Source organism: Chanodichthys erythropterus, chromosome 1, assembly GCF_024489055.1.
Source record: "Chanodichthys erythropterus isolate Z2021 chromosome 1, ASM2448905v1, whole genome shotgun sequence".
Lineage (NCBI taxonomy): Eukaryota > Metazoa > Chordata > Actinopteri > Cypriniformes > Xenocyprididae > Chanodichthys > Chanodichthys erythropterus.
In genome coordinates, this window is record NC_090221.1 from 34,840,712 (window position 1) to 34,866,952 (window position 26,241).

General features: G+C 41.6%; 5 protein-coding genes across 8 annotated transcripts in view; all 5 read left to right on the forward strand.

The window, feature by feature from the left end:
* Positions 1-26,241, forward strand: part of LOC137023409 (protocadherin gamma-A11-like) — a 191,596-nt gene that overhangs the window by 118,500 nt on the left and 46,855 nt on the right. The window contains exon 1 of one of the 4 annotated variants that reach the window (XM_067390678.1): positions 15,217-17,765. The exons of the other annotated variants lie outside the window; for them this stretch is intronic. Coding sequence (XP_067246779.1) covers positions 15,375-17,765 — 2,391 coding nt within the window. The 5' untranslated portion in view covers positions 15,217-15,374. Of the gene's footprint in view, positions 1-15,216; positions 17,766-26,241 lie in introns of those variants that run through there. 4 annotated transcript variants of the gene reach the window in all.
* LOC137023259 (protocadherin beta-16-like) lies at positions 666-3,115 on the forward strand. The gene has a single exon (XM_067390102.1). The coding sequence runs from the start codon at positions 689-691 to the stop codon at positions 3,113-3,115; it is 2,427 nt and encodes an 808-aa protein (XP_067246203.1). The 5' UTR covers positions 666-688.
* On the forward strand, positions 3,950-8,420 carry LOC137023327 (protocadherin beta-16-like). The gene is made up of 2 exons (XM_067390273.1): positions 3,950-6,496; positions 8,346-8,420. The coding sequence occupies exons 1-2, from the start codon at positions 4,103-4,105 to the stop codon at positions 8,418-8,420; spliced, it is 2,469 nt and encodes an 822-aa protein (XP_067246374.1). The 5' UTR covers positions 3,950-4,102.
* LOC137023363 (protocadherin beta-16-like) lies at positions 18,756-21,167 on the forward strand. Its single transcript, XM_067390347.1, has one exon. The coding sequence runs from the start codon at positions 18,756-18,758 to the stop codon at positions 21,165-21,167; it is 2,412 nt and encodes an 803-aa protein (XP_067246448.1).
* On the forward strand, positions 22,856-25,707 carry LOC137023451 (protocadherin beta-15-like). Its single transcript, XM_067390565.1, has one exon. The coding sequence runs from the start codon at positions 23,245-23,247 to the stop codon at positions 25,705-25,707; it is 2,463 nt and encodes an 820-aa protein (XP_067246666.1). The 5' UTR covers positions 22,856-23,244.

Here is a 26,241-nt window from a genome sequence, read left to right on the forward strand (position 1 = left end):
TGATTCCCTGAATCTTTTTACAATATTATTTATGGAAGATGGTGGAAGACATACATTCTTTGCAGTCTTGCATTGAGAAATGTGATTTTTGAATTATTTGACAATTCTCTCATTACATTTGGCACAAAGTGGTGAGCCATGACCCATCTTTTCTTGCAAAGACTGAGAAGCTCTTTTACACCCAATCATGATACCCTCTCCTATAACCAATTAACCTGCTAATTTGTTTATACAAAATCATTCAATCATTTATCATTTTTATTTAACTGTTTTTGATTAACATTCGGAACGGCGTGTTTTAATTCTTTTTATAAAATGAAATTATTCTAAAACATGTCTGTACTGTGAAAAAGAACAAGATAAATATATATTTCTATTTGAGTGTTTCTGTAGTTCTTCAGACTGGACTCATAGTGCCGCTGTTGGTCAATATGTCAGTTTAGAGAGCAGATCTGCTGCAGTTCCACCCCCATCATCTCCATCTTATTAGAGAGAGAGAGAAGCTGAGAGCGCAGTCTGAAGAGGAGAGAGAAGGACAATCACGGAGAAACTGTATTTAATTTCCTTCTCTTGGATTTATATACTTTTCTTGATCTTTTCACTTTGGACATATACATGATTTCCTCCAGTTTTCTGGACTGATTTATTTGCTTTCATCTTTAATCTTCATCTCGTGGTCTTCTGCAAAATGTCGGACAGAACAATGGCGCGGCAAGTACTGCTGTTTATTTGGTTTCTCTCTCTCAGTTCAGCTCTCGGGCAGGTCAGTTACTCCATTCCTGAAGAAATGGCGAAAGGCTCTTTAGTCGGGAACATAGCGCAGGATTTGGGTTTAGATTTAAAGAGACTGAAATCGGGTAAAGCGCGTATTTATACAGGAGACAGCGCTGAATACATCGAGCTGAATAAAGAAAGAGGAGTCCTCCTTATCAAAGAGAGAATAGACCGAGAGGCGCTGTGCGGACAGACAACGCCTTGCGCGCTGCATTTTCAGATTATTCTAGAAAACCCGATGCAATTTTACAGTGTTAATGTTGAGGTGCTTGATATAAATGACAATGCACCATTTTTTGAAAAAGATGAGATGACTTTTAGAATTAGTGAATCTGCGTCCATTGGTACAAAATTCACAATAGAGCATGCCAGAGATTTTGATGTTGGAATTAATGGTCTTCAGACCTACTCGTTGAAACCAACAGATAATTTTGTCCTGAAGTTCAAGAGGCAGCCAGGGGCTGGAAAATATATAGAAATGATTTTACAAAAGCCTCTAGATCGAGAAAAGCAGGAACATATGTCATTAACGTTAACAGCCACTGACGGAGGAGAGCCACAGATGTCTGGTAATATACAAATGAATATTATTGTTTTAGATGCGAACGATAACTCTCCTGTTTTCACACAATCAGTTTATAAAACTACCGTAACTGAAAATTCACCAAAAGGAACAATTGTAGCGACAGTTAGTGCGTCGGATCTAGATCAAGGAGTAAATAGTGAAATTAGCTATACTATAAAAAACACCCTAGATAAAGTACGGGACATATTTGAAATAAACGAGACTGATGGTAAAGTAAGACTGATAGGTCTAGCTGACTATGAACAAGCTCGGCGCTTTGAGATACGCGTTCAAGCGAGTGATCACGGAGGTTTTAGTGATTCCTGTGAGATCATAGTTGATGTCATTGATATCAATGATAATAAGCCAGTTATCAATATCATGTCCAAAACAAACGTGATTGCAGAAAATTCCCCGCCTGAGACGGTAGTTACAATGATAAATATTCAGGATCTTGATTCGGGAGAAAATGGGAAAGTTCAGTGTTCTATTCCTGAAAATATTCCATTTTCTCTGAAATCCACTAATAATAATTTCTTCAGTTTAGTCACAGACAGTGATTTAGACCGAGAGCGAGAGTCTGAGTATAACATCAGCGTGACGTGCTCTGATGAGGGCGTGCCCTCTCTCTCCAGCAGCGTCACTCTCTCCTTACAGATATCAGATGTGAATGATAACGCGCCCGTCTTTGAGAAGAGCTCATATGAGGCCTCTGTTCAAGAAAACAACACACCGGGTCTTTCCATATTCACAGTCAGAGCCAGAGACGCAGATTTTAACCAGAACGCGCGCGTGTCTTACATTCTGGAGGACTCGTCGGTTAACGGAGTGCCCGTCTCCTCGTTAGTGTCCGTTAGTGCTGATAGTGGAGTCATACATGCAGTGCGATCTTTCGATTACGAGCAGATCAAAGACTTCCAGTTCCGCGTAAAAGCGCAGGACGGAGGCTCTCCTCCTCTCAGCAGCAACGTGAGCGTGAAAATCATCATTCAGGACCAGAATGACAACGCGCCTCAGGTTCTGTATCCGGTCCAGTCAGGCGCAAATGTGGTGGCTGAAATAGTGCCTCGTTCGGCAGATGTGGGTTATCTGGTGACTAAAGTGGTGGCTGTTGATGTGGACTCTGGTCAGAATGCCTGGCTCTCATATAAACTGCACAAAGCCACAGACAGGGCGCTGTTTGAAGTGGGCTTACAGAATGGAGAAATAAGAACTGTTCGCCAAGTCACAGATAAAGATGCTGTCAAACAAAGACTCACTGTTGTAGTGGAGGACAACGGGCAGCCCTCTCGATCAGCTACAGTCAATGTTAACGTGGCGGTGGCGGACAGCTTCCCTGAAGTGCTCTCGGAGTTCACTGACTTTACGCACGACAAGGAATACAACGACAACCTGACTTTCTATCTGGTCTTGGCCTTGGCTGTGGTTTCATTTCTCTTTATCGTGTCTATCATTGCCATACTGTCAGTCAAATGCTACAGATGGAGACGCGAGCGCATGTTTTATAAATCTGGAGCGAATCTTCCGGTTATTCCGTATTATCCGCCTCTTTACGCAGACGTAGGCGGCACAGGAACTTTACAGCACGTGTACAATTATGAGGTTTGCAGAACCACTGACTCCAGAAAGAGTGATCTGAAATACGCCAGACCTTGCAGTGAGAGCATGATTAGTCTGGACACCAGTGGAACACACACACTCACGCATGCGCAGAGGGAGAGACTGAACTTTGATGATTGTGATGATCAGGTGAGAATGATTTTTATAACTCATTGATGCAATATTTTAAAATGTTATTCTTATCTTATAGTATATTTTGGTCAACGTTTGTAGTTCTATATTTTCTGTACATTGCTCAAATCATTCTGTTTTTTAGAGGCGTTTTGTAATTCAACATGAACTAATTTCATCACTTTTTGTACAGACAAGAAAAAAATATTTTTTTATTTACTAATTATTATAATTTTTATTTATTAATTTACGAAAATATATAGCACACTACCTTCCACTGCTTTTGTTTGCACGAAAACAGCGAGACTTTTGTTTGTCTTTGTCATGAAGTGAAAAACTCTAGTCAGTTTCCCTGACCATGGTCCTGAACTGCAGTGAGCCGCGATCACCTCATGTATTCTGGTTACAGCAGACCGTCTTCTTGAGATTTTCATCTGGTTATCTCTCTGTCCTCGTTTTTAAAGTTAAACTACACTATTTCAGTCGTATCTAGATATGCGTTATGCGTATAGATGTATTTTAGATATTTATCCCTGCGTCTCTGATCACAATATTGAAACATGAATCAATTCTTGATCGCTCAGTGTTTTCTTAATTATTACACAAACTTTTAATCATTTTATTTTACATATATGTGTATTGTTATGGACATTTGTTGGTTTTATACTTCAAAACCTTTAGTAAATTTCTTTCTCAGACATGTCTGACACTGAGACTTTAATTTTATATTTTGTGTAGTTCATCAGACTGGACTCATAGTGCCGCTGTTGGTCAATATGTCAGTTTAGAGAGCAGATCTGCTGCAGTTCCACCCCCATCATCTCCATATTATTAGAGAGAGAGAGAAGCTGAGAGCGCAGTCTGAAGAGGAGAGAGAAGGAAAATCACGGAGAAACTGTATTTAATATCTTCTCTTGGATTTATATACTTTTCTTGATCTTTTCACTTTGGACATATACATGATTTCCTCCAGTTTTCTGGACTGATTTCTTTGCTTTCATCTTTAATCTTCATCCCGTGGTCTTCTGCAAAATGTCGGACAGAACAATGGCGCGGCAAGTACTGCTGTTTATTTGGTTTCTCTCTCTCAGTTCAGCTCTCGGGCAGGTCAGTTACTCCATTCCTGAAGAAATGGCGAAAGGCTCTTTAGTCGGGAACATAGCGCAGGATTTGGGTTTAGATTTAAAGAGACTGAAATCGGGTAAAGCGCGTATTTATACAGGAGACAGCGCTGAATACATCGAGCTGAATAAAGAAAGAGGAGTCCTCCTTATCAAAGAGAGAATAGACCGAGAGGCGCTGTGCGGACAGACAACGCCTTGCGCGCTGCATTTACAGATTATTCTAGAAAACCCGATGCAACTATACAGAGTAACAGTTGAGATACAAGACATTAATGATAACGCCCCTATTTTTAGCCGTAATGAGATGAAATTTGAAATTAGCGAACTGGCTCAGACTGGAGCTAAATTTGATTTGGAGACTGCAGTTGACACCGATGTGGGTTTGAATGGTCTTCAAAGATACACACTGAAACCAAGTGACAATTTTATTGTGAAAACTCAAAGTTTGCCAGATGGTAGTAAAACGGTCGAAATGGTATTACAGAAGCCACTAGATCGTGAAACTCAAGACCGTATTTCTTTATTGTTAACAGCAGTCGATGGTGGCGAGGTGCAAATGTCAGGCACAATGCTAATACACATCACAGTTTTAGATGCGAATGATAATACTCCTGTTTGCACTCAGTCAGTATACAAAGCCAGTATAGCCGAGAATTCCGCAAAGGGCACCGTGTTGACCACAGTCAGCGCGTCCGACGCAGACCAGGGTTCTAATGGCGTCGTCACATATTCCTTATCCTCAGCCGCGTCCGCAAATCTATTTGACATTGGCCAGTATGACGGCGTTCTCAGGTTAATTGGTAATGTTGACTATGAAAAAAACAAACACCATCAGATAGCGATTCAAGCCAGTGATCAAGGAGGACATACTGATTCTTGTAAAGTAATTATTGACGTCACGGATACGAACGACAACAAGCCAGTTATCAGTATAATGTCCAAATCAAATGACATTTCTGAAAATGCCTCTCCAGGGACAGTTCTAGCGATGATGAACATTCAAGACCCTGATACAAATGAAAATGGTATCGTAAAATGTGAATTAAATGAAAACATTCCTTTTATCATCCATTCTTCATCAGATGGTTTTTACAGCCTCGTTACCGAAGGCGATTTAGATCGAGAGCGAGAGTCTGAGTATAACATCAGTGTGACGTGCTCTGATGAGGGCGTGCCCTCTCTCTCCAGCAGCGTCACTCTCTCCTTACAGATATCAGATGTGAATGATAACGCGCCCGTCTTTGAGAAGAGCTCATATGAGGCCTCTGTTCAAGAAAACAACACACCGGGTCTTTCCATATTCACAGTCAGAGCCAGAGACGCAGATTTTAACCAGAACGCGCGCGTGTCTTACATTCTGGAGGACTCGTCGGTTAACGGAGTGCCCGTCTCCTCGTTAGTGTCCGTTAGTGCTGATAGTGGAGTCATACATGCAGTGCGATCTTTCGATTACGAGCAGATCAAAGACTTCCAGTTCCGCGTAAAAGCGCAGGACGGAGGCTCTCCTCCTCTCAGCAGCAACGTGAGCGTGAAAATCATCATTCAGGACCAGAATGACAACGCGCCTCAGGTTCTGTATCCGGTCCAGTCAGGCGCAAATGTGGTGGCTGAAATAGTGCCTCGTTCGGCAGATGTGGGTTATCTGGTGACTAAAGTGGTGGCTGTTGATGTGGACTCTGGTCAGAATGCCTGGCTCTCATATAAACTGCACAAAGCCACAGACAGGGCGCTGTTTGAAGTGGGCTTACAGAATGGAGAAATAAGAACTGTTCGTCAAGTCACAGATAAAGATGCTGTCAAACAAAGACTCACTGTTGTAGTGGAGGACAACGGGCAGCCCTCTCGATCAGCTACAGTCAATGTTAACGTGGCGGTGGCGGACAGCTTCCCTGAAGTGCTCTCGGAGTTCACTGACTTTACGCACGACAAGGAATACAACGACAACCTGACTTTCTATCTGGTCTTGGCCTTGGCTGTGGTTTCATTTCTCTTTATCGTGTCTATCATTGCCATACTGTCAGTCAAATGCTACAGATGGAGACGCGAGCGCATGTTTTATAAATCTGGAGCGAATCTTCCGGTTATTCCGTATTATCCGCCTCTTTACGCAGACGTAGGCGGCACAGGAACTTTACAGCACGTGTACAATTATGAGGTTTGCAGAACCACTGACTCCAGAAAGAGTGATCTGAAATACGCCAGACCTTGCAGTGAGAGCATCATTAGTCTGGACACCAGTGGAACACACACACTCACGCATGCGCAGAGGGGAAAACTGATCAGTGAAGAATTTGATGAACAGGTGAGAATTTTTTATAAAGCTTTTTATGTAGCAACTTATTTTTTGACTGCGAAAGGACTCTAATCGTACACACATCTTAAATATTTCCAATAACAAAGGCATCACTTCATGCAATAAGAAAATTGCTGCTGTAATTATTAGGCTGTTGTTATAGTGGCATTGTTGCTGTAGTTTGAAGTATTTCCCTGGTCTTCATTTACTTGTTTCTGCCTTTTTTTCTTCTTCTCCTTTTCCTTTTTCTTTCTTTGTTTTTTTTTTTTTTTTTTTTCCTTATGTTACGTTGGTTTTAGCTTTGGTTTGTTGCAGCACTGTCCAGTTTCAATCTCAGGGATTTTTTCCTGATCATGTATCCGTGCTTAAGCATAAAGGAGTCATGTACATTTCCCTAAAGCTCATGTGTTTTCTTTGTTAAATCATTGTACAATATTTAATTTATCAAGTAGTAGGTCATCTAAATCATGTCGTTGGTGCTCCTTTAAGAACATTCAGTCTTCAGAAATGTCTGAAATGATTATCTGTTGTATGTCTACTGTAAGTGGTTTTATCAGCTTTAAACACATTCTACAGTTTAAAAAGCCACAGACCTTTTTTTTTTTTTTTTTTTCTAGACAGGTTTGTGGTTTTCTTTCTTCTAACTCAAATTCAGTCAGTAACTGGCCATGGTGCTGAAATAGTCTTGCTTTCTACTGCCTTCTAACCCCATTTCCAGAAGAGTTGGGCCATTTTGTAAAATGCAATAAAATCAACAATATGTTATTTGTTAATTCGCATGAAACTTTATTTAACTGACAAAAGTACAAAAAAAAAGATTTCCAATGTTTTCTCTGCACAACTTTATTGTATTTTGTAAGTATAAACTTGATTTTGATGGCTGCAACACACTCCAGAAAAGTTGGGACAGAGGCATGTTTACCACTGTGTCACATCACCTTTCCATTTAATTTCAATTTTTAATCATTTGGGAATTGAGGATACTAATTGTTGCAGTTTTGCAGATCTGGACTGCAGGCAGGCAGTCAGGCACATCCACTCTATGGTGTAGAATGTCTAGAAACCACTCTGTTGTAGCATGTGCAGAATGAGGCCTGACATTGTCTTGCTACCCAGGAAGGATGTCATCTTGATGGCAGTTTATGTCTCTGTACAATTAAAACCTATGCCTCCATGTCAATGGTACCATCACACAAATGCGAGTCACCCATGCCGTTTGCACTGATGCACCCCATACCATGTGTTACATAACTACCCGTCTAGGGGAGGGGAGCCAGTAACAAAATAAGAAATAAAAAAAAAGAAAAAAAAAGTCTTGGAGAGAGCACCAGGGCAATTCAACCTCCCGTCCCAGAATCAACACAAACACCAGTTCAAATTAGTTCTTTTTTTAATAGAAAGAATCTCATTATGTTAACAAAGGGATTGGGAACAAAACTTCAGGGGAGGGCTAGGCCAACATAACAAACAAAACCCAAACTAACTAACCCAATAATTTTCTAACTTACCTGGACAAAGATAACGCACAAATAAAATACACAAATCTTCCCTCTCTCCCTCCCTGGCCATAACCAAGAGAAAAAGATAGAAGTACAAACAAAAATGGCACCCTCCCCCTTCATTCCCTTAAAGGAAAAAAAAAGAACATAAAACGTTAGCAAACATAGGCAACGTAAAACAAACAAAATCAAAGAATATTAAACAACATCAATTCTCTCTCTGGTAAAGAGCACACCTAAGTTGTAATACTGAGTTCACTCACTCATACACAATATACAAGAACTACAACAACAAATGAGTCTGGGCCACGGGAGGAAGTGTTTGCCCCGATGAAAGGAAGTCTCTCTCTCTTCTCCAGTATTCCACCACGTCTTATATCCTCACTCCTTCTCGTCAACATCCAATCACCCACGACCGGACTGAACCCATCTGATTGGAACACCTGTCTCATAACGAGAGGGAAAAAGAACAGGAGAGAGAGAACAAACAAACAAACCACCAACTCCAACACACACACCCAATACAACACAATGAATACGTCTTTAGACGTAACACCCCCATCACTAAAGTTTTTTTTTCCCAAAAAATAAATAAATAAATAAATAAAACGCATCACTCGTCAGCTCCGCACACTCGGGACAGCGCATCAGCAACCACATTGTCTGAGCCCTTGCGATGTTTAATTTCAAGGTTGTACTCCTGCAAAACAAGTGACCACCGCATCAAACGCTGGTTGGAATTAGACATTTGTGACAAAAACAAATGGATTGTGATCGGTGTACACTTTAATCGGGCTACAATGACCTCCCAAATACACTTCAAAGTGTCGCAACGCCAGTACCAAGGCCAGCGCCTCCTTCTCAATAGTGCTGTAGTTGTGCTGACACTTAGAAAATTTCTTAGAAAAATAACACACGGGATGCTCAAGCCCCGAGTCATCCTCTTGCGTCAGCACTCCGCCAGCTCCAACAGCACTCGCATCAACACTCAACTGAAAAGACCGAGCGAAATCAGGAGCTGAAAGAACTGGCGCGTTACACAATAAATCTTTCACTGCAGAGAAAGCGTGATCACACCTTTCATTCCAGTCAAATTTTCTTGAAGTGCTAAGAAGGTCAGTCAGTGGGGACACTACCGTTGCGAAATTATAACAAAATCCGCGGTAGTACCCCGCCATTCCCAGAAACCTCCGAAGTTCACGTTTATTCACAGGTATGGGAAAATCAAGGATTGCACTCACTTTGGCCATCACGGGCCTCACATGCCCCTGACCTACCATCTTACCCAAATACGTGATCACTGCTTTTGCAAACTCGCATTTTGAAAGATTCAAAGTTAAGGAAGCCTCAGCCAACCGACTGAACACTTGATCTAAACGAGTCACATGATCCTCCCAACTGTTCGAATAAATAACTAGATCATCCAGATATGCTTCGCAGTCCGTCACTCCTGATAAAACCCTCTGCATCAGCCGCTGGAAAGTCGCCGGAGCGTTCCGCATCCCGAACGCCATTACATTATATTGCAGAAAGCTATCAGGAGTGACGAACGCAGATATTTCACTAGCACGGGCCGTTAAAGGGACCTGCCAGTACCCCTTAAGGAGATCTAGTTTAGTTACATGAGTGGCAGAACCAATTCGATCCACACAATCTTCAATGCGAGGTAAAGGAAAAGAGTCTGCTTTGGTCACACTATTAACCTTTCGGTAATCTGTGCAAAAACGGAAGGAAGAGTCTGGTTTCTGAACCAACAGACATGGAGAACTCCACGGACTTTGACTATGGACAGCCAACTCATTTTTCAGCAAATACTCCACCTCGTTTTTCATTGCTGCTCGCTTCATTGGATTGAGTCGGTACGGATGTTGCTTTATAGGTAAAGAGGTACCCACATCAATATCATGACACAGGACTGTAGTTCTCCCCGGAACATCGGAGAACAGAGAGGGGTATTTTTGTATCACTCTCACCACATCCTCTCGTTGGCACGCCGACAAATGCTCTAGGTGAGAATCTAAATTGTTCAAAACAACGGAATTCTCCAAACGTACCCCGCAACCTTGACAGTCCTCCATCACACCATCCTCCTGTATCTGCTCAGCACTTACATAAATAGGAGTAGCAAGCACTGAGGACGAGGGAGTCTGTGTCATCTCTCGCACTTGATAGGTTTTAAGCATATTGATGTGACAGACCCGGCTCTTACGTTTACGGTCTGGTGTGCCCACCACATAATCCGTTTCGCTAAGCTTTTTCTCTATCGCATAAGGACCAAAGAATTTCGCTTGAAACGTAGAATCAGGGATGGGAAGTAGAACAAGAACTAAATCACCCACCTGAAAATTACGCGACACACTTTTTTGGTCAAAGCGCTTCTTCATTTTAGATTGTACGCAAGACAGATGAGCTTTAGCGAACGCACATGCCTGATGTAAACGCTCACGAAAAGAGCTTACATACTCTAGAACCAACACAGGTGAACTAGACTTCTTTAACAACTGCTCACTCAAGAGCTTTAGCGGCCCGTGAACCGTGTGCCCAAACACGAGCTCAACGGGACTAAAGCCCAAAGATTCCTGAACCGACTCACGGATGGCAAACATTAACAACGGCAACCCGTCTACCCAATCCTTACCTGTCTCCACACAGAAGGCACGGAGCATAGACTTTAACGTCTGATGGAACCTTTCAAGAGCTCCCTGCGTTTCTGGGTGGTACGCGCTGGACATTTTATGAGTTACTCCCAACTCGGCAAGCGTTTGTGCAAATATTTTTGAGGTAAAATTTGACCCCTGATCAGTCTGGATCACCCGAGGCAGACCAAAAGTGGTACAAAATTTTACCAACTCTTTCACGACTAGAGGAGCTTTAATCGAACACATAACTGTCAGAAGATACTGATGCGCAGTTTTCGATTTGGGCAACGGGCCCACACAATCAATAATCAATCTCTCAAAAGGTTCACTTAGCACAGGAATGGGACACAAAGGTGCCAAAGGAATCTTTTGATTCGGCTTCCCTGCACGCTGGCATGTGTCACACGAACGGCAGAAATCTGATACCGCAGATTTTAATCCGGGCCAGAAATAATATTTAGAAACGCGCTGAAACGTTTTCGTGACTCCCAAATGTCCTGACAGAGGATGTTCATGAGCCAGTTTTAAAACTTGCAAACGATACCCAGTCGGTAACACAATCTGATATCTCACCTGCCAGTCTGCCGCATCAGAATGCGGAGGTCTCCATTTGCGCATGAGAACTCCCTCCTCCCAATAATAAGCAGTATTCAACTCAGAGATCTCATTTACATTAACTGCCACCTCAGAACAATTTTGCAGCGTAGGATCAGCCTTCTGGGCTAGAGACAACTGATCTCGACCCACCTGTAAATGAACTCCCTCAGTTATTGGTATTTCTGAACCAGACTTTACTTCAGCCTCTACAACCAAGGGATTTTTTTCAGACCCAGAATTAACAGCAAGGAAAGAGTCAGAGATGTCAATTACATCGTTGAACTTCTTCAATTGCGACCTCGTTACTGCACAAGCTGGGAACACCGTAGGAAACTGAGCAGACAAATCAGACTGAGAGAGGCAGGCATCAGGTCTATTAGCCACCACTGGGCAAGGGAAAACGTTAGCCCCAGCGAGATCATTCCCAAGAATTATACCAACCCCGTCCACAGGTAGATTTGGGCGCACACCCAACTCAACAACTCCTGTAACGAGATCAGATTTTAAGTGAACATTATGGAGTGGAACCTGGACACATCCCATCTCGATACCTCGCACCAAGACATTTCTACCTGTATAGGACTGATCAGAAAAGGGCAATACATCTTTACACACAAAAGATTGAGCAGACCCGGTATCTCGTAAAATTAAAACTGGTTTTATGTCAGAACCACTTGCAAATGATACGGTGCCATGCAGAATAAACGGCCCATAGGTCGTGTCAGATTCAGATACAGACTGAGCAAAAGCCACATGTTTAGTTTTAGCAGCCGCTTTCTGCCGCCAGGCCTTGCAATCAGCAATTAAATGGCCAGGATCTAAACAAAAGAAACAGACCCTGTTCTCCACTGTCCGCCCCGAAGTAAACTGACGGGCTGGCCTTACATTCTTCCCCGGCCTCGAAGTTTGAGGAAACACCCGAGTCTCTTCCCTCGCTACATTAACTATGGGGGAGCTAGTTCGCTCAGAACGTGTAGGGCGATGTGTTAGAATAAATTCGTCCGCTAACACAGCGGCATCAGAAAGAGAATTAACTTTTTGTTCATTCAAATATATTACAACAGCCTCCGGCATACAATTTTTGAACTCCTCCAGCAACAACAACTCCTGGAGTTGCTCAAAGTTAACAACTCGACTGGCTAAACACCACTTTTCAAAAAGTACCCTCTTTTCCCGAGCAAATTCTACACAAGTTTGCTTGAAAGACTTTGAATGAGACCTAAATTTTTGACGATAGGCTTCTGGGACTAATTCATACGCCCGTAACACTGCCGCTTTAACGATCTCATAATCAAGCGATTGATCTACAGGCAATGAAGCACATACCTCCTGGGCTTTTCCCGTAAGGTTGCATTGCAACAATAAAGCCCACATATCCTTAGGCCACCTTAACTTCACCGCAACACGCTCAAATGCGATGAAGTAGGAATCTACCTCTGCCTCTCTAAAAGGAGGGACCAGCTTAACATACCTACTCGCATCAAAATCAGAATGTTCGGAATGAAATGGTTGACTTACCGGCGTCGTCGTATCCGAAGGAAGTTTAGTACGAGGAACTGGAGTTGGTTTACTCATTTTCTCGTTCGCTTGTAAATCCAGCTGACGCAGTTTAGCAACGCGCTCTGTCTCGGCTTGAACAACACGTAGTTTAATTAACTCTGCCTCGCACTCTTGTTTCTTAATCAATAGATCCAACTCTTTCAACTTAACAGCCAATTTAGTTTCATTACACGATTCAGAAGCATCTGCAGTGAGAAAAACCTCCGAAGTCCCCACACCAGCTTCGGACGACTCCTCCCCATCAACAGGTGCTTCTGATGGATCAGGCATAATACCAGCAGAAACCAATTCATCAAAGAGCTGCTCTTTAATAACTTGTTTAGTAGCCTCTTTTGGAACGTTAACATGAAAGAAATCAGCTATAAGAATTAAATCTTTCTTCCTACAGCGATCATAAACTTCTATCGTAGGATTAAGAGAAAATTCTACCAAATCAAAATCCATACTCTTACAATTAACGCCTCTGCCCCTCCCACAAAATTTCAAAGACTTCCAAACAAACTTTTAGAGAAAGGAGTACTTACCAGCAGATTGAAATGGTGTTTAGCAGCAAGTTTCATACCGGATTCCCTAACAAGAGACACATCTCCAAGTTATCAAATCAATAAACACAATTATCACAAACAACTTAGCAAGAAAAAAAAACAGACGAGCCCCCAATTGTTACATAACTACCCGTCTAGGGGAGGGGAGCCAGTAACAAAATAAGAAATAAAAAAAAAGAAAAAAAAAGTCTTGGAGAGAGCACCAGGGCAATTCAACCTCCCGTCCCAGAATCAACACAAACACCAGTTCAAATTAGTTCTTTTTTTAATAGAAAGAATCTCATTACGTTAACAAAGGGATTGGGAACAAAACTTCAGGGGAGGGCTAGGCCAACATAACAAACAAAACCCAAACTAACTAACCCAATAATTTTCTAACTTACCTGGACAAAGATAACGCACAAATAAAATACACAAATCTTCCCTCTCTCCCTCCCTGGCCATAACCAAGAGAAAAAGATAGAAGTACAAACAAAAATGGCACCCTCCCCCTTCATTCCCTTAAAGGAAAAAAAAAGAACATAAAACGTTAGCAAACATAGGCAACGTAAAACAAACAAAATCAAAGAATATTAAACAACATCAATTCTCTCTCTGGTAAAGAGCACACCTAAGTTGTAATACTGAGTTCACTCACTCATACACAATATACAAGAACTACAACAACAAATGAGTCTGGGCCACGGGAGGAAGTGTTTGCCCCGATGAAAGGAAGTCTCTCTCTCTTCTCCAGTATTCCACCACGTCTTATATCCTCACTCCTTCTCGTCAACATCCAATCACCCACGACCGGACTGAACCCATCTGATTGGAACACCTGTCTCATAACGAGAGGGAAAAAGAACAGGAGAGAGAGAACAAACAAACAAACCACCAACTCCAACACACACACCCAATACAACACAATGAATACGTCTTTAGACGTAACACATGACAGATGTTTGCTTTTGCACCTGTTGCTGATGAAAGTCTGTATGGTCCCTTTCGTCTTTGGGACTGAGAACTCAATGTCCATTTTTTCCAAAAACAAGCTGAAACATGGAATCATCTGACCACAGCACACATTTCCACTGTCTTTTAGACCATCTGAGATGAGCTTGAGCCCAGAGAACTCTGCAGCATCTCTGCATTAAACAGATGTGTAGCTTTCCCCTTGTGTAACAGAGATTCAAGTTGCATTTCTTGATGCAGCGGCTGATTGTGTTAAGTGAAAACGCTTTTCCTAAGTACTCCCGAGTCCATGGCTTTATTTAACACAGTAGCATGACGGTTTCTAATGCAATGCCATCTGAGGGCTCAAAGGTCATGCACATTCAACTGAGTTGTCCTACCTTGCCCTATACAGACTGAGATTTATCTTGATTCCCTGAATATTTTTACAATATTATGTATGGAAGATGGTGGAAGACATACATTCTTTGCAGTCTTGCATTGAGAAATGTGAATTTTGAAATATTTGACAATTCTCTCATTACATTTGGCACAAAGTGGTGAGCCATGACCCATCTTTTCTTGCAAAGACTGAGAAGCTCTTTTACACCCAAACATGATACCCTCTCCTATAACCAATTAACCTGCTAATTTGTTTATACAAAATCATTCAATCATTTATCATTTTTATTTAACTGTTTTTGATTAACATTCGGAACAGCGTGTTTTAATTCTTTTTATAAAATGAAATTATTCTAAAACATGTCTGTACTGTGAAAAAAGAACAAGATAAATATATATTTCTATTTGAGTGTTTCTGTAGTTCATCAGACTGAACTCATAGTGCCGCTGTTGGTCAATATGTCAGTTTAGAGAGCAGATCTGCTGCAGTTCCACCCCCATCATCTCCATATTATTAGAGAGAGAGAGAAGCTGAGAGCGCAGTCTGAAGAGGAGAGAGAAGGACAATCACGGAGAAACTGTATTTAATGTCTTCTCTTGGATTTATATACTTTTCTTGATCTTTTCACTTTGGACATATACATGATTTCCTCCAGTTTTCTGGACTGATTTCTTTGCTTTCATCTTTAATCTTCATCTCGTGGTCTTCTGCAAAATGTCGGACAGAACAATGGCGCGGCAAGTACTGCTGTTTATTTGGTTTCTCTCTCTCAGTTCAGCTCTCGGGCAGGTCAGTTACTCCATTCCTGAAGAAATGGCGAAAGGCTCTTTAGTCGGGAACATAGCGCAGGATTTGGGTTTAGATTTAAAGAGACTGAAATCGGGTAAAGCGCGTATTTATACAGGAGACAGCGCTGAATACATCGAGCTGAATAAAGAAAGAGGAGTCCTCCTTATCAAAGAGAGAATAGACCGAGAGGCGCTGTGCGGACAGACAACGCCTTGCGCGCTGCATTTTCAGATTATTCTAGAAAACCCGATGCAACTATACAGAGTAACAGTTGAGATACAAGACATTAATGATAACGCCCCTATTTTTAGTCTTAATGAGATGAAATTTGAAATAAGCGAAATGGCTCTGGCTGGAGCCAAATTTGATTTGGAGACTGCAGTTGACACAGATGTGGGTTTGAATGGTCTTCAAAGATACACACTGAAACCAAGTGACAATTTTATTTTGAAAACTCAAAGTTTGCCAGATGGTAGTAAAACGGTCGAAATGGTATTACAGAAGCCACTAGATCGTGAAACTCAAGACCGTATTTCTTTATTGTTAACAGCAGTCGATGGTGGCGAGGTGCAAATGTCAGGCACAATGCTAATACACATCACAGTTTTAGATGCGAATGATAATGCTCCTGTTTGCACTCAGTCAGTATACAAAGCCAGTATAGCCGAGAATTCCGCAAAGGGCACCGTGTTGACCACAGTCAGCGCGTCCGACGCAGACCAGGGTTCTAATGGCGTCGTCACATACTCTTTATCCTCAGCCGCGTCCGCAAATCTATTTGACATTGGCCAGTATGACGGCGTTCTCAGGTTAATTGGTAATGTTGACTACGAAAAAAACAAACACTATCAGATAGCGATTCAAGCCAGTGATCAAGGAGGACATACTGATTCTTGTAAAGTAATTATTGACGTCACGGATACGAACGACAACAAGCCAGTTATCAGTATAATGTCCAAATCAAATGACATTTCTGAAAATGCCCCTCCAGGGACAGTTCTAGCGATGATGAACATTCAAGACCCTGATACAAATGAAAATGGTATCGTAAAATGTGAATTAAATGAAAACATTCCTTTTATCATCCATTCTTCATCAGATGGTTTTTACAGCCTCGTTACCGAAGGCGATTTAGATCGAGAGCGAGAGTCTGAGTATAACATCAGCGTGACGTGCTCTGATGAGGGCGTGCCCTCTCTCTCCAGCAGCGTCACTCTCTCCTTACAGATATCAGATGTGAATGATAACGCGCCCGTCTTTGAGAAGAGCTCATATGAGGCCTCTGTTCAAGAAAACAACACACCGGGTCTTTCCATATTCACAGTCAGAGCCAGAGACGCAGATTTTAACCAGAACGCGCGCGTGTCTTACATTCTGGAGGACTCGTCGGTTAACGGAGTGCCCGTCTCCTCGTTAGTGTCCGTTAGTGCTGATAGTGGAGTCATACATGCAGTGCGATCTTTCGATTACGAGCAGATCAAAGACTTCCAGTTCCGCGTAAAAGCGCAGGACGGAGGCTCTCCTCCTCTCAGCAGCAACGTGAGCGTGAAAATCATCATTCAGGACCAGAATGACAACGCGCCTCAGGTTCTGTATCCGGTCCAGTCAGGCGCAAATGTGGTGGCTGAAATAGTGCCTCGTTCGGCAGATGTGGGTTATCTGGTGACTAAAGTGGTGGCTGTTGATGTGGACTCTGGTCAGAATGCCTGGCTCTCATATAAACTGCACAAAGCCACAGACAGGGCGCTGTTTGAAGTGGGCTTACAGAATGGAGAAATAAGAACTGTTCGTCAAGTCACAGATAAAGATGCTGTCAAACAAAGACTCACTGTTGTAGTGGAGGACAACGGGCAGCCCTCTCGATCAGCTACAGTCAATGTTAACGTGGCGGTGGCGGACAGCTTCCCTGAAGTGCTCTCGGAGTTCACTGACTTTACGCACGACAAGGAATACAACGACAACCTGACTTTCTATCTGGTCTTGGCCTTGGCTGTGGTTTCATTTCTCTTTATCGTGTCTATCATTGCCATACTGTCAGTCAAATGCTACAGATGGAGACGCGAGCGCATGTTTTATAAATCTGGAGCGAATCTTCCGGTTATTCCGTATTATCCGCCTCTTTACGCAGACGTAGGCGGCACAGGAACTTTACAGCACGTGTACAATTATGAGGTTTGCAGAACCACTGACTCCAGAAAGAGTGATCTGAAATACGCCAGACCTTGCAGTGAGAGCATCATTAGTCTGGACACCAGTGGAACACACACACTCACGCATGCGCAAAGGGAGATACTAAACATTGAAGATTCTGATAAGGTGAGATATACGTTTTATGCATGAGGTTGTTACATTTTTATCTTTATTTATTTCTCTTTTTTATTGTAATGTCATCTTTTCGTTTAGAGAAATCAGAGAAATTGCCTAAATTGGATACTTTTCTTAATACCCATATTTAAAATGAAAACGCATATTTATGAATACATTAACTTTTTATATGTTATTATTATTATTATTATTATTATTATTTAATTCAACATCTTCCAGCAAGCTGTGGATGAGCTATCAGCGTTCTGAATGAATATGCCACTTTTGTTTCGCTATCCAAGGTGCTGAATCGATAATATCTTTTGTCCACATTCAAGCTCTTGTCTGCACTGACATATCAAAGACTATTTATAATATGTTGGCGTCTAGTAATGTGTCATTTGTACTGTATTAGTGAATTCGTGTGTGTGTGTGTGTGTGTGTGTGTGTGTGGTAATTGGTAATTTTACCCTTTTTATTAAATACAAGGCTATTTAATCACATTCTCAAACAAATACTTTGGGATTGCTGAACAGATTTCGTTACCATGCAATGTTTTGGCTATTTTAGATTATTTTCACTATTTTGCACAAATAGAAATTCGGGTTTTAATTTTTTTTTTTTATTTATATTTCTCGCAACATATATCCTTTGATTGTATGCATTTTTTAAAAATAATTTAGATGCATATTGCAGTAACTCAGAATGGTCTCAGAGTGCCGCTGTTTGTCAGGGGAATGCGTCTGAGAGCGCGTAATTCCAGCAATACCGCCCTCTCTAAATGCACATATTGAGAAGAAAGAGGCTGAGGCGAATGCATAACGCACACGGGCATAACACAGGGGACACCGTCGCGGCTATGAACAGTCAGCTATGAATTCATGTTTAGACGTTGTTTCAGAAATCCTCCGCTAGTTCTGGACTTATTCTATTTTGGACCTGAACACTTTGAGACTCTGATTTGGATACACCGTGACTTCGTTTTATTTGGTCTTCTGCAAAATGTCGGACAGAACAATGGCGCGGCAAGTACTGCTGTTTATTTGGTTTCTCTCTCTCAGTTCAGCTCTCGGGCAGGTCAGTTACTCCATTCCTGAAGAAATGGCGAAAGGCTCTTTAGTCGGGAACATAGCGCAGGATTTGGGTTTAGATTTAAAGAGGCTGAAATCGGGTAAAGCGCGTATTTATACAGGAGACAGCGCTGAATACATCGAGCTGAATAAAGAAAGAGGAGTCCTCCTTATCAAAGAGAGAATAGACCGAGAGGCGCTGTGCGGACAGACAACGGCTTGCGCGCTGCATTTACAGATTATACTCGATAATCCTATGGAACTGTTTAGGATAACTGTTGAAATTACAGATATAAATGACAATTCTCCCATTTTTAAAAGAGATGAGAGACGATTTGAGATTAGCGAATCAGCAGTGGTAGGATCAAAATTCATGCTGGAGAAAGCGATAGATGCAGACATTGGCGCTAATGACCTACAGAGTTATTTTCTGCAACCCACTGATCATTTTAATTTAAAAACTCATGGTCAGAGTGATGGGAGTAAAAAGGTTGAAATGATTCTTCAAAAGCCTCTAGACCGAGAAAAACAGGAAAATATGTCTTTGATATTAACCGCAATAGATGGTGGAGAACCACCTAAATCAGGGACCGTTCAGATTCATATTACAGTGCTTGATGCAAACGACAACGCTCCAGTTTTTACTAAACCTATATATAGGGCGATTATTACAGAAAATTCACAGAGCGGCACTCCACTCATCACTGTTAGCGCTTCTGATTCAGATAAAGGGACTAATGGAGACGTCAGTTATTTAATTGCAAACAGTGACGGAGTATCTGATATTTTTCATATCGATGAAAATGGATTGGTAACATTAGTCGGACAAATTGACTTTGAAACATTTAAGCATTACCAAATTGATATAGAAGCAGTAGATAACGGTGGATTGTCTGATTCTAGTAAAATAATGGTCGACGTGATTGATGTAAATGATAATGCGCCAGTCATTACAGTGATGTCAAAATCTAATGCGATACCGGAGAACTCGCCACAGGCTACTGTGATTGCCATCATCAGTGTTAATGATCCAGATTCTGACAGTAACGGACAGGTTCAGTGCAGTGTAAATGAACACATTCCTTTTACTATCAAATCAACGTCTAATGGATTTTATAGTATTGTGACTGATAATGATTTAGATCGAGAGCGAGAGTCTGAGTATAACATCAGCGTGACGTGCTCTGATGAGGGCGTGCCCTCTCTCTCCAGCAGCGTCACTCTCTCCTTACAGATATCAGATGTGAATGATAACGCGCCCGTCTTTGAGAAGAGCTCATATGAGGCCTCTGTTCAAGAAAACAACACACCGGGTCTTTCCATATTCACAGTCAGAGCCAGAGACGCAGATTTTAACCAGAACGCGCGCGTGTCTTACATTCTGGAGGACTCGTCGGTTAACGGAGTGCCCGTCTCCTCGTTAGTGTCCGTTACTGCTGATAGTGGAGTCATACATGCAGTGCGATCTTTCGATTACGAGCAGATCAAAGACTTCCAGTTCCGCGTAAAAGCGCAGGACGGAGGCTCTCCTCCTCTCAGCAGCAACGTGAGCGTGAAAATCATCATTCAGGACCAGAATGACAACGCGCCTCAGGTTCTGTATCCGGTCCAGTCAGGCGCAAATGTGGTGGCTGAAATAGTGCCTCGTTCGGCAGATGTGGGTTATCTGGTGACTAAAGTGGTGGCTGTTGATGTGGACTCTGGTCAGAATGCCTGGCTCTCATATAAACTGCACAAAGCCACAGACAGGGCGCTGTTTGAAGTGGGCTTACAGAATGGAGAAATAAGAACTGTTCGTCAAGTCACAGATAAAGATGCTGTCAAACAAAGACTCACTGTTGTAGTGGAGGACAACGGGCAGCCCTCTCGATCAGCTACAGTCAATGTTAACGTGGCGGTGGCGGACAGCTTCCCTGAAGTGCTCTCGGAGTTCACTGACTTTACGCACGACAAGGAATACAACGACAACCTGACTTTCTATCTGGTCTTGGCCTTGGCTGTGGTTTCATTTCTCTTTATCGTGTCTATCATTGCCATACTGTCAGTCAAATGCTACAGATGGAGACGCGAGCGCATGTTTTATAAATCTGGAGCGAATCTTCCGGTTATTCCGTATTATCCGCCTCTTTACGCAGACGTAGGCGGCACAGGAACTTTACAGCACGTGTACAATTATGAGGTTTGCAGAACCACTGACTCCAGAAAGAGTGATCTGAAATACGCCAGACCTTGCAGTGAGAGCATCATTAGTCTGGACACCAGTGGAACACACACACTCACGCATGCGCAGAGAGAGAGACTGAACTTTGATGATTGTGATGAACAGGTGAGCTCCAGTAAATGATTTTGAATATGCTTTTCTGGTGTCTCTTTCTGACTTCCCCAGTTTCATTGCTCTGTATTACACACACACGCACACACACACACACACACACACACACACACACACACACACACACACACACACACACACACACACACACATTATATTATATATATATATGCTTTTCTGTATCAAAGCATTGCAAAAAATTATCTAAGTGATTGGCAGGTCTTAAAATTTGGAAAATAAAAACTAAGATGAACAAAACAGAAGACATATCACACCATGTCGTCGTTTATTCAACAAAAATAAAGCCAAGATGGAAAAGACTTGTATGACAATGTTAGGACACCCTATAATTCAATTGCCTGTAGATCCACTTTTAGCAGAAATAACTTGAAGTAATCATTTTCTGTATGACTGTATGTCTCTCACATCATTGTGGAGGAATTTGGCCTGCTCTTCTTTACAGCATAGCTCCAGTTTATTGAGGTTTGTGGACATTTTCTATTCACAGCTCTTGCCACAGCATTTCAGTCAGGTTGAGGTCTGGACTTCACTGGGCCATTGCAACGCTTTGATTCATTTCTTTTTTCAGCCATTCTGCTGTAGATTTGCTGGTAATCTTCAGACCGTTGTTCAGTTACATGACCCAATTTTGGCCTAGCTTTAGCCGTCGAACAGCTGTCCTCACAAAATCATCAGCCCTCCACCAGCGTGCTTGACTTTTGTTATGTGGTTTATGTGCTGATATGCTCTTTTGGTTTTCACCAAACTTGGCCAAACATCTCCACTTTGTTCTCATTTGGTCAAAGGACATTGTTTCAGAAGTCTTATTGTTTGTTCAGATTCAACTTTGCAAAGCTAAGCCATGCTGCCATGTTTTTTAGCTTTCTCCTGGCAACCCTTACAAACATTCTATACTTGTCCCATCTTTTTCTAATTGTACCATTTTGAACTTTATCATTTAACTTGTTAACTAAGGACATGTAGAGTTTGAGGTGTAGATTTTGGGTTATCTGCAATTTCTTTGAGCATTGCAAGCTCTGATCTTGGGCTGAATTTGCTGGAAAGTCCACACCTTGGAAGATTGGCTACTGTCTTGAAAGCTTTCCACTTGTGAATAATCTTCCTCACTGTAAATTATGGACTTCAAACTGTTTGGAAATGGCCTTGTAACCCTTTTCAGATTGCTAAGCAGCAACAATTGCTTCTCTAAAATCATTGCTGATGTCTTTCCTCCTTGGCATTGTGTTAACACACACCTGAAGTCTCCAGATGCTCGAACTGCCAGAACTTCAGCTTTTATAGAGTTGATCACACTTGCTGATGATCAATTAATCAAAGACATTTTATTAACAGTACCTGACCATTACTTACCCTCTTAATGTTAACAGTAAGGGTGTCCTAGTTTGTCACCCAATGAGTTTTCCAATTTGGCCTAGTTTTTGTTAAATAAATAATGACACGGTGTGATATGTCATTTGTTGTTGTTCATCTGAAGTTTTATTTTCCAAATTTTAAGCCCTGCCAAGGACCAGATGATATTTTATTACGCCCTGATACAGAAAACCATGGAATTTATATATATATATATATATATATATATATATATATATATATATATATATATATATATAGAATATTTTTTTACAATAAACGCATATACAATTAATCATACCTGCATTAATAAGGGACTGTTTGATACTTTCTACTTTGCTTTTGACTATTTTCCATTTCATCATGATTTTTACCATTTTTTAAATCATTTTTTACATTTCAAAAATAATGTTTTAACGACCAGCTGGTGCAGATTATTGTATTGCTCTTTAAACATATTTTTCAGTGTAATATTTCTCTGATGCACTAAGTGCCGCTGTTGGTCAGTACGTTCCAGCTTTAAACACTCGTTTTTAGATCCTCCTCCACTTTCTGACATCACATTCTGCAGAATATCTCTTTCATTCACACGGTCTCTTCTTAACACTGAAGCGTCGAGACATTCGTTGCCCTGGGTTTTCTGCTGAAGTTAGATTTTTTCAACCTTCTTAAATCTTTTGTTCTTCGTCTATCCTTCTGTATGGAATAGCAGATTTGGATGATGTCGGTTCTTTGTTGTTTTTACGCCCAAAGAGGCGCATCTTCGACGCGGTTTTCATCATGGCTAATGCAGCCTCTCGTGCTCTGCGTCTTTGTCATGGCCGTTGCGCGCGGGCAGGTCCGTTATTCTATTCCAGAGGAGATGACAAAGGGCTCGCTGGTGGGAAATATCGTTCAGGATCTCGGTTTGGATGTTAAGAGGCTGAAATCTGGTCGAGCGCGGATCTTTACGGAGGACAGTCGTGAGTACATCGGTCTGAATGTGGATAAAGGGACGCTGATAGTGAAAGAGAGGATAGATAGAGAGGAGCTGTGCGCCCAAGTGTCTCCATGCTCCTTACATTTTCAGATCATTCTCGAAAACCCCATGGAGCTGCATAGAATTGATGTAGAAATATTAGATATCAATGACCATGCTCCTTCTTTTATGAACAAAGAAATTAATTTTCAAATAAGCGAATCTGCTTTGTCTGGGGCTCGATATTCAGTCGATAGCGCTAATGATCCTGATGTAGGTCTAAATTCTCTACAGACATATAAATTAAATACAAACGACCATTTTGTGCTCAAAACGTTGTCTCACACTGATGGTACTAAATATGTGGAAATGGTATTGCAGACACCATTAGACAGAGAAAAACAGGAGGAACATAATCTGATTTTAACGGCGTTTGATGGCGGAACCCCCCAAAAAACCGGTACAGTGAAAATAAACGTCAGTGTTTTGGATGCAAACGACAACGCGCCTGTTTTTAGTCACTCTGTATATACAGCACTTGTCGCTGAAAATGCGCAAAAGGGTTCATTAGTCTTAAAGGTTAGTGCAACTGACGCAGATCAAGGAACAAATAAACAAGTGTCCTATTCATTCTCACAAAGCAGCAAAAACATCTTGAACATTTTCAGTATTGAGCCCACTAATGGTGATATAATTGTTGTTGGCCATCTAGACTTTGAAAAATCCAAGAAATACGAATTGAATGTGGTGGCAACAGACAATGGGGGTTTAACAGATACTGCTAAAGTAATGGTGGAAATTACAGATGTTAACGACAATGCCCCTGTAATTAATGTAATATCGTTCTCAAACCCTTTACCAGAAGACTCAGCTCCTGAGACTGTGATAGCGATGCTGAATGTCAAAGATTTAGATTCGGGGAAAAATGGACAGGTGAGATGCTTAATTAACCATAATTTACCGTTTCGAATCAGACAATCATCCTCAAATTTCTATAGTTTGATCACTGATCAGTTTTTAGACCGTGAAAAAATATCTGAGTATAATATCACAGTAACAGCTATTGATGAGGGCTCGCCATCTTTCTCTACTAATAAAACACTGACTCTGAAAATCTCTGATGTCAATGACAACGCCCCTGTGTTTCAGCGTCAGTCATACACCGCATATGTGATGGAGAATAATTCCCCCGGACTCTCTGTTTTATCTGTGAAAGCGCGTGACAAAGACTCTGGCAATAACGCGCGTATTTCATATTTTCTCGAGGATGTTCTTGTGAATGGCGTCTCTGCCTCGACCTATATTTCAGTGAATGCAGAGAGTGGAGACATTCTTGCTGTTCGTTCTTTTGATTATGAGCAAACAAAAGAATTTAACATTCGCGTAAAAGCGCAGGACGGAGGCTCTCCTCCTCTCAGCAGCAACGTGAGCGTGAAAATCATCATTCAGGACCAGAATGACAACGCGCCTCAGGTTCTGTATCCGGTCCAGTCAGGCGCAAATGTGGTGGCTGAAATAGTGCCTCGTTCGGCAGATGTGGGTTATCTGGTGACTAAAGTGGTGGCTGTTGATGTGGACTCTGGTCAGAATGCCTGGCTCTCATATAAACTGCACAAAGCCACAGACAGGGCGCTGTTTGAAGTGGGCTTACAGAATGGAGAAATAAGAACTGTTCGTCAAGTCACAGATAAAGATGCTGTCAAACAAAGACTCACTGTTGTAGTGGAGGACAACGGGCAGCCCTCTCGATCAGCTACAGTCAATGTTAACGTGGCGGTGGCGGACAGCTTCCCTGAAGTGCTCTCGGAGTTCACTGACTTTACGCACGACAAGGAATACAACGACAACCTGACTTTCTATCTGGTCTTGGCCTTGGCTGTGGTTTCATTTCTCTTTATCGTGTCTATCATTGCCATACTGTCAGTCAAATGCTACAGATGGAGACGCGAGCGCATGTTTTATAAATCTGGAGCGAATCTTCCGGTTATTCCGTATTATCCGCCTCTTTACGCAGACGTAGGCGGCACAGGAACTTTACAGCACGTGTACAATTATGAGGTTTGCAGAACCACTGACTCCAGAAAGAGTGATCTGAAATACGCCAGACCTTGCAGTGAGAGCATCATTAGTCTGGACACCAGTGGAACACACACACTCACGCATGCGCAGAGGGAGAGACTGAATAATGAAGATTCTTTTGATCAGGTGAGCTCGAGTGAGTAGTTATGCATATCATTTTCTGTTTTCCATTGAATTACTATTTTTCTTTTTCTATCTTCCTCAGTTTTATTAATGTGCACTTTTGTTGTTGTTGTTTTTATTTTTTCTCTTTTTTTTTTTTTCCCCCCAATGATAGAAAAAAACCTGGCAGCTGTAGTTGAAATGTACTGGTATCATGATGGCGAATACATATTTCCCACATTTTTTACATACTAAAATCCTGACTTTTCAATATTTTATAGGAAATTACATGCATAGTCTTTAAAATACATTTTTCTAGTTGCACTCAGTCAAGTTTGAGTTTTTTGTGTGTGTGTGTGTGTGTGTGTGTGTGTGTGTGTGTGTGTGTGTGTGTGTGTGTGTGTGTATGTGCGCGCGCATGGGTGAGTCATAATGAATTGTTCCTACATAATTTAAAGTCTATTTTATATTTTCTGTTTTGATTTTGACTATTTTCTTTTCATCATATATTTTGGTGTTCCTTTCAAACAAATTTTTGTATCTCTATTTCAGCTGTTTTAACGCTAAATGTATACT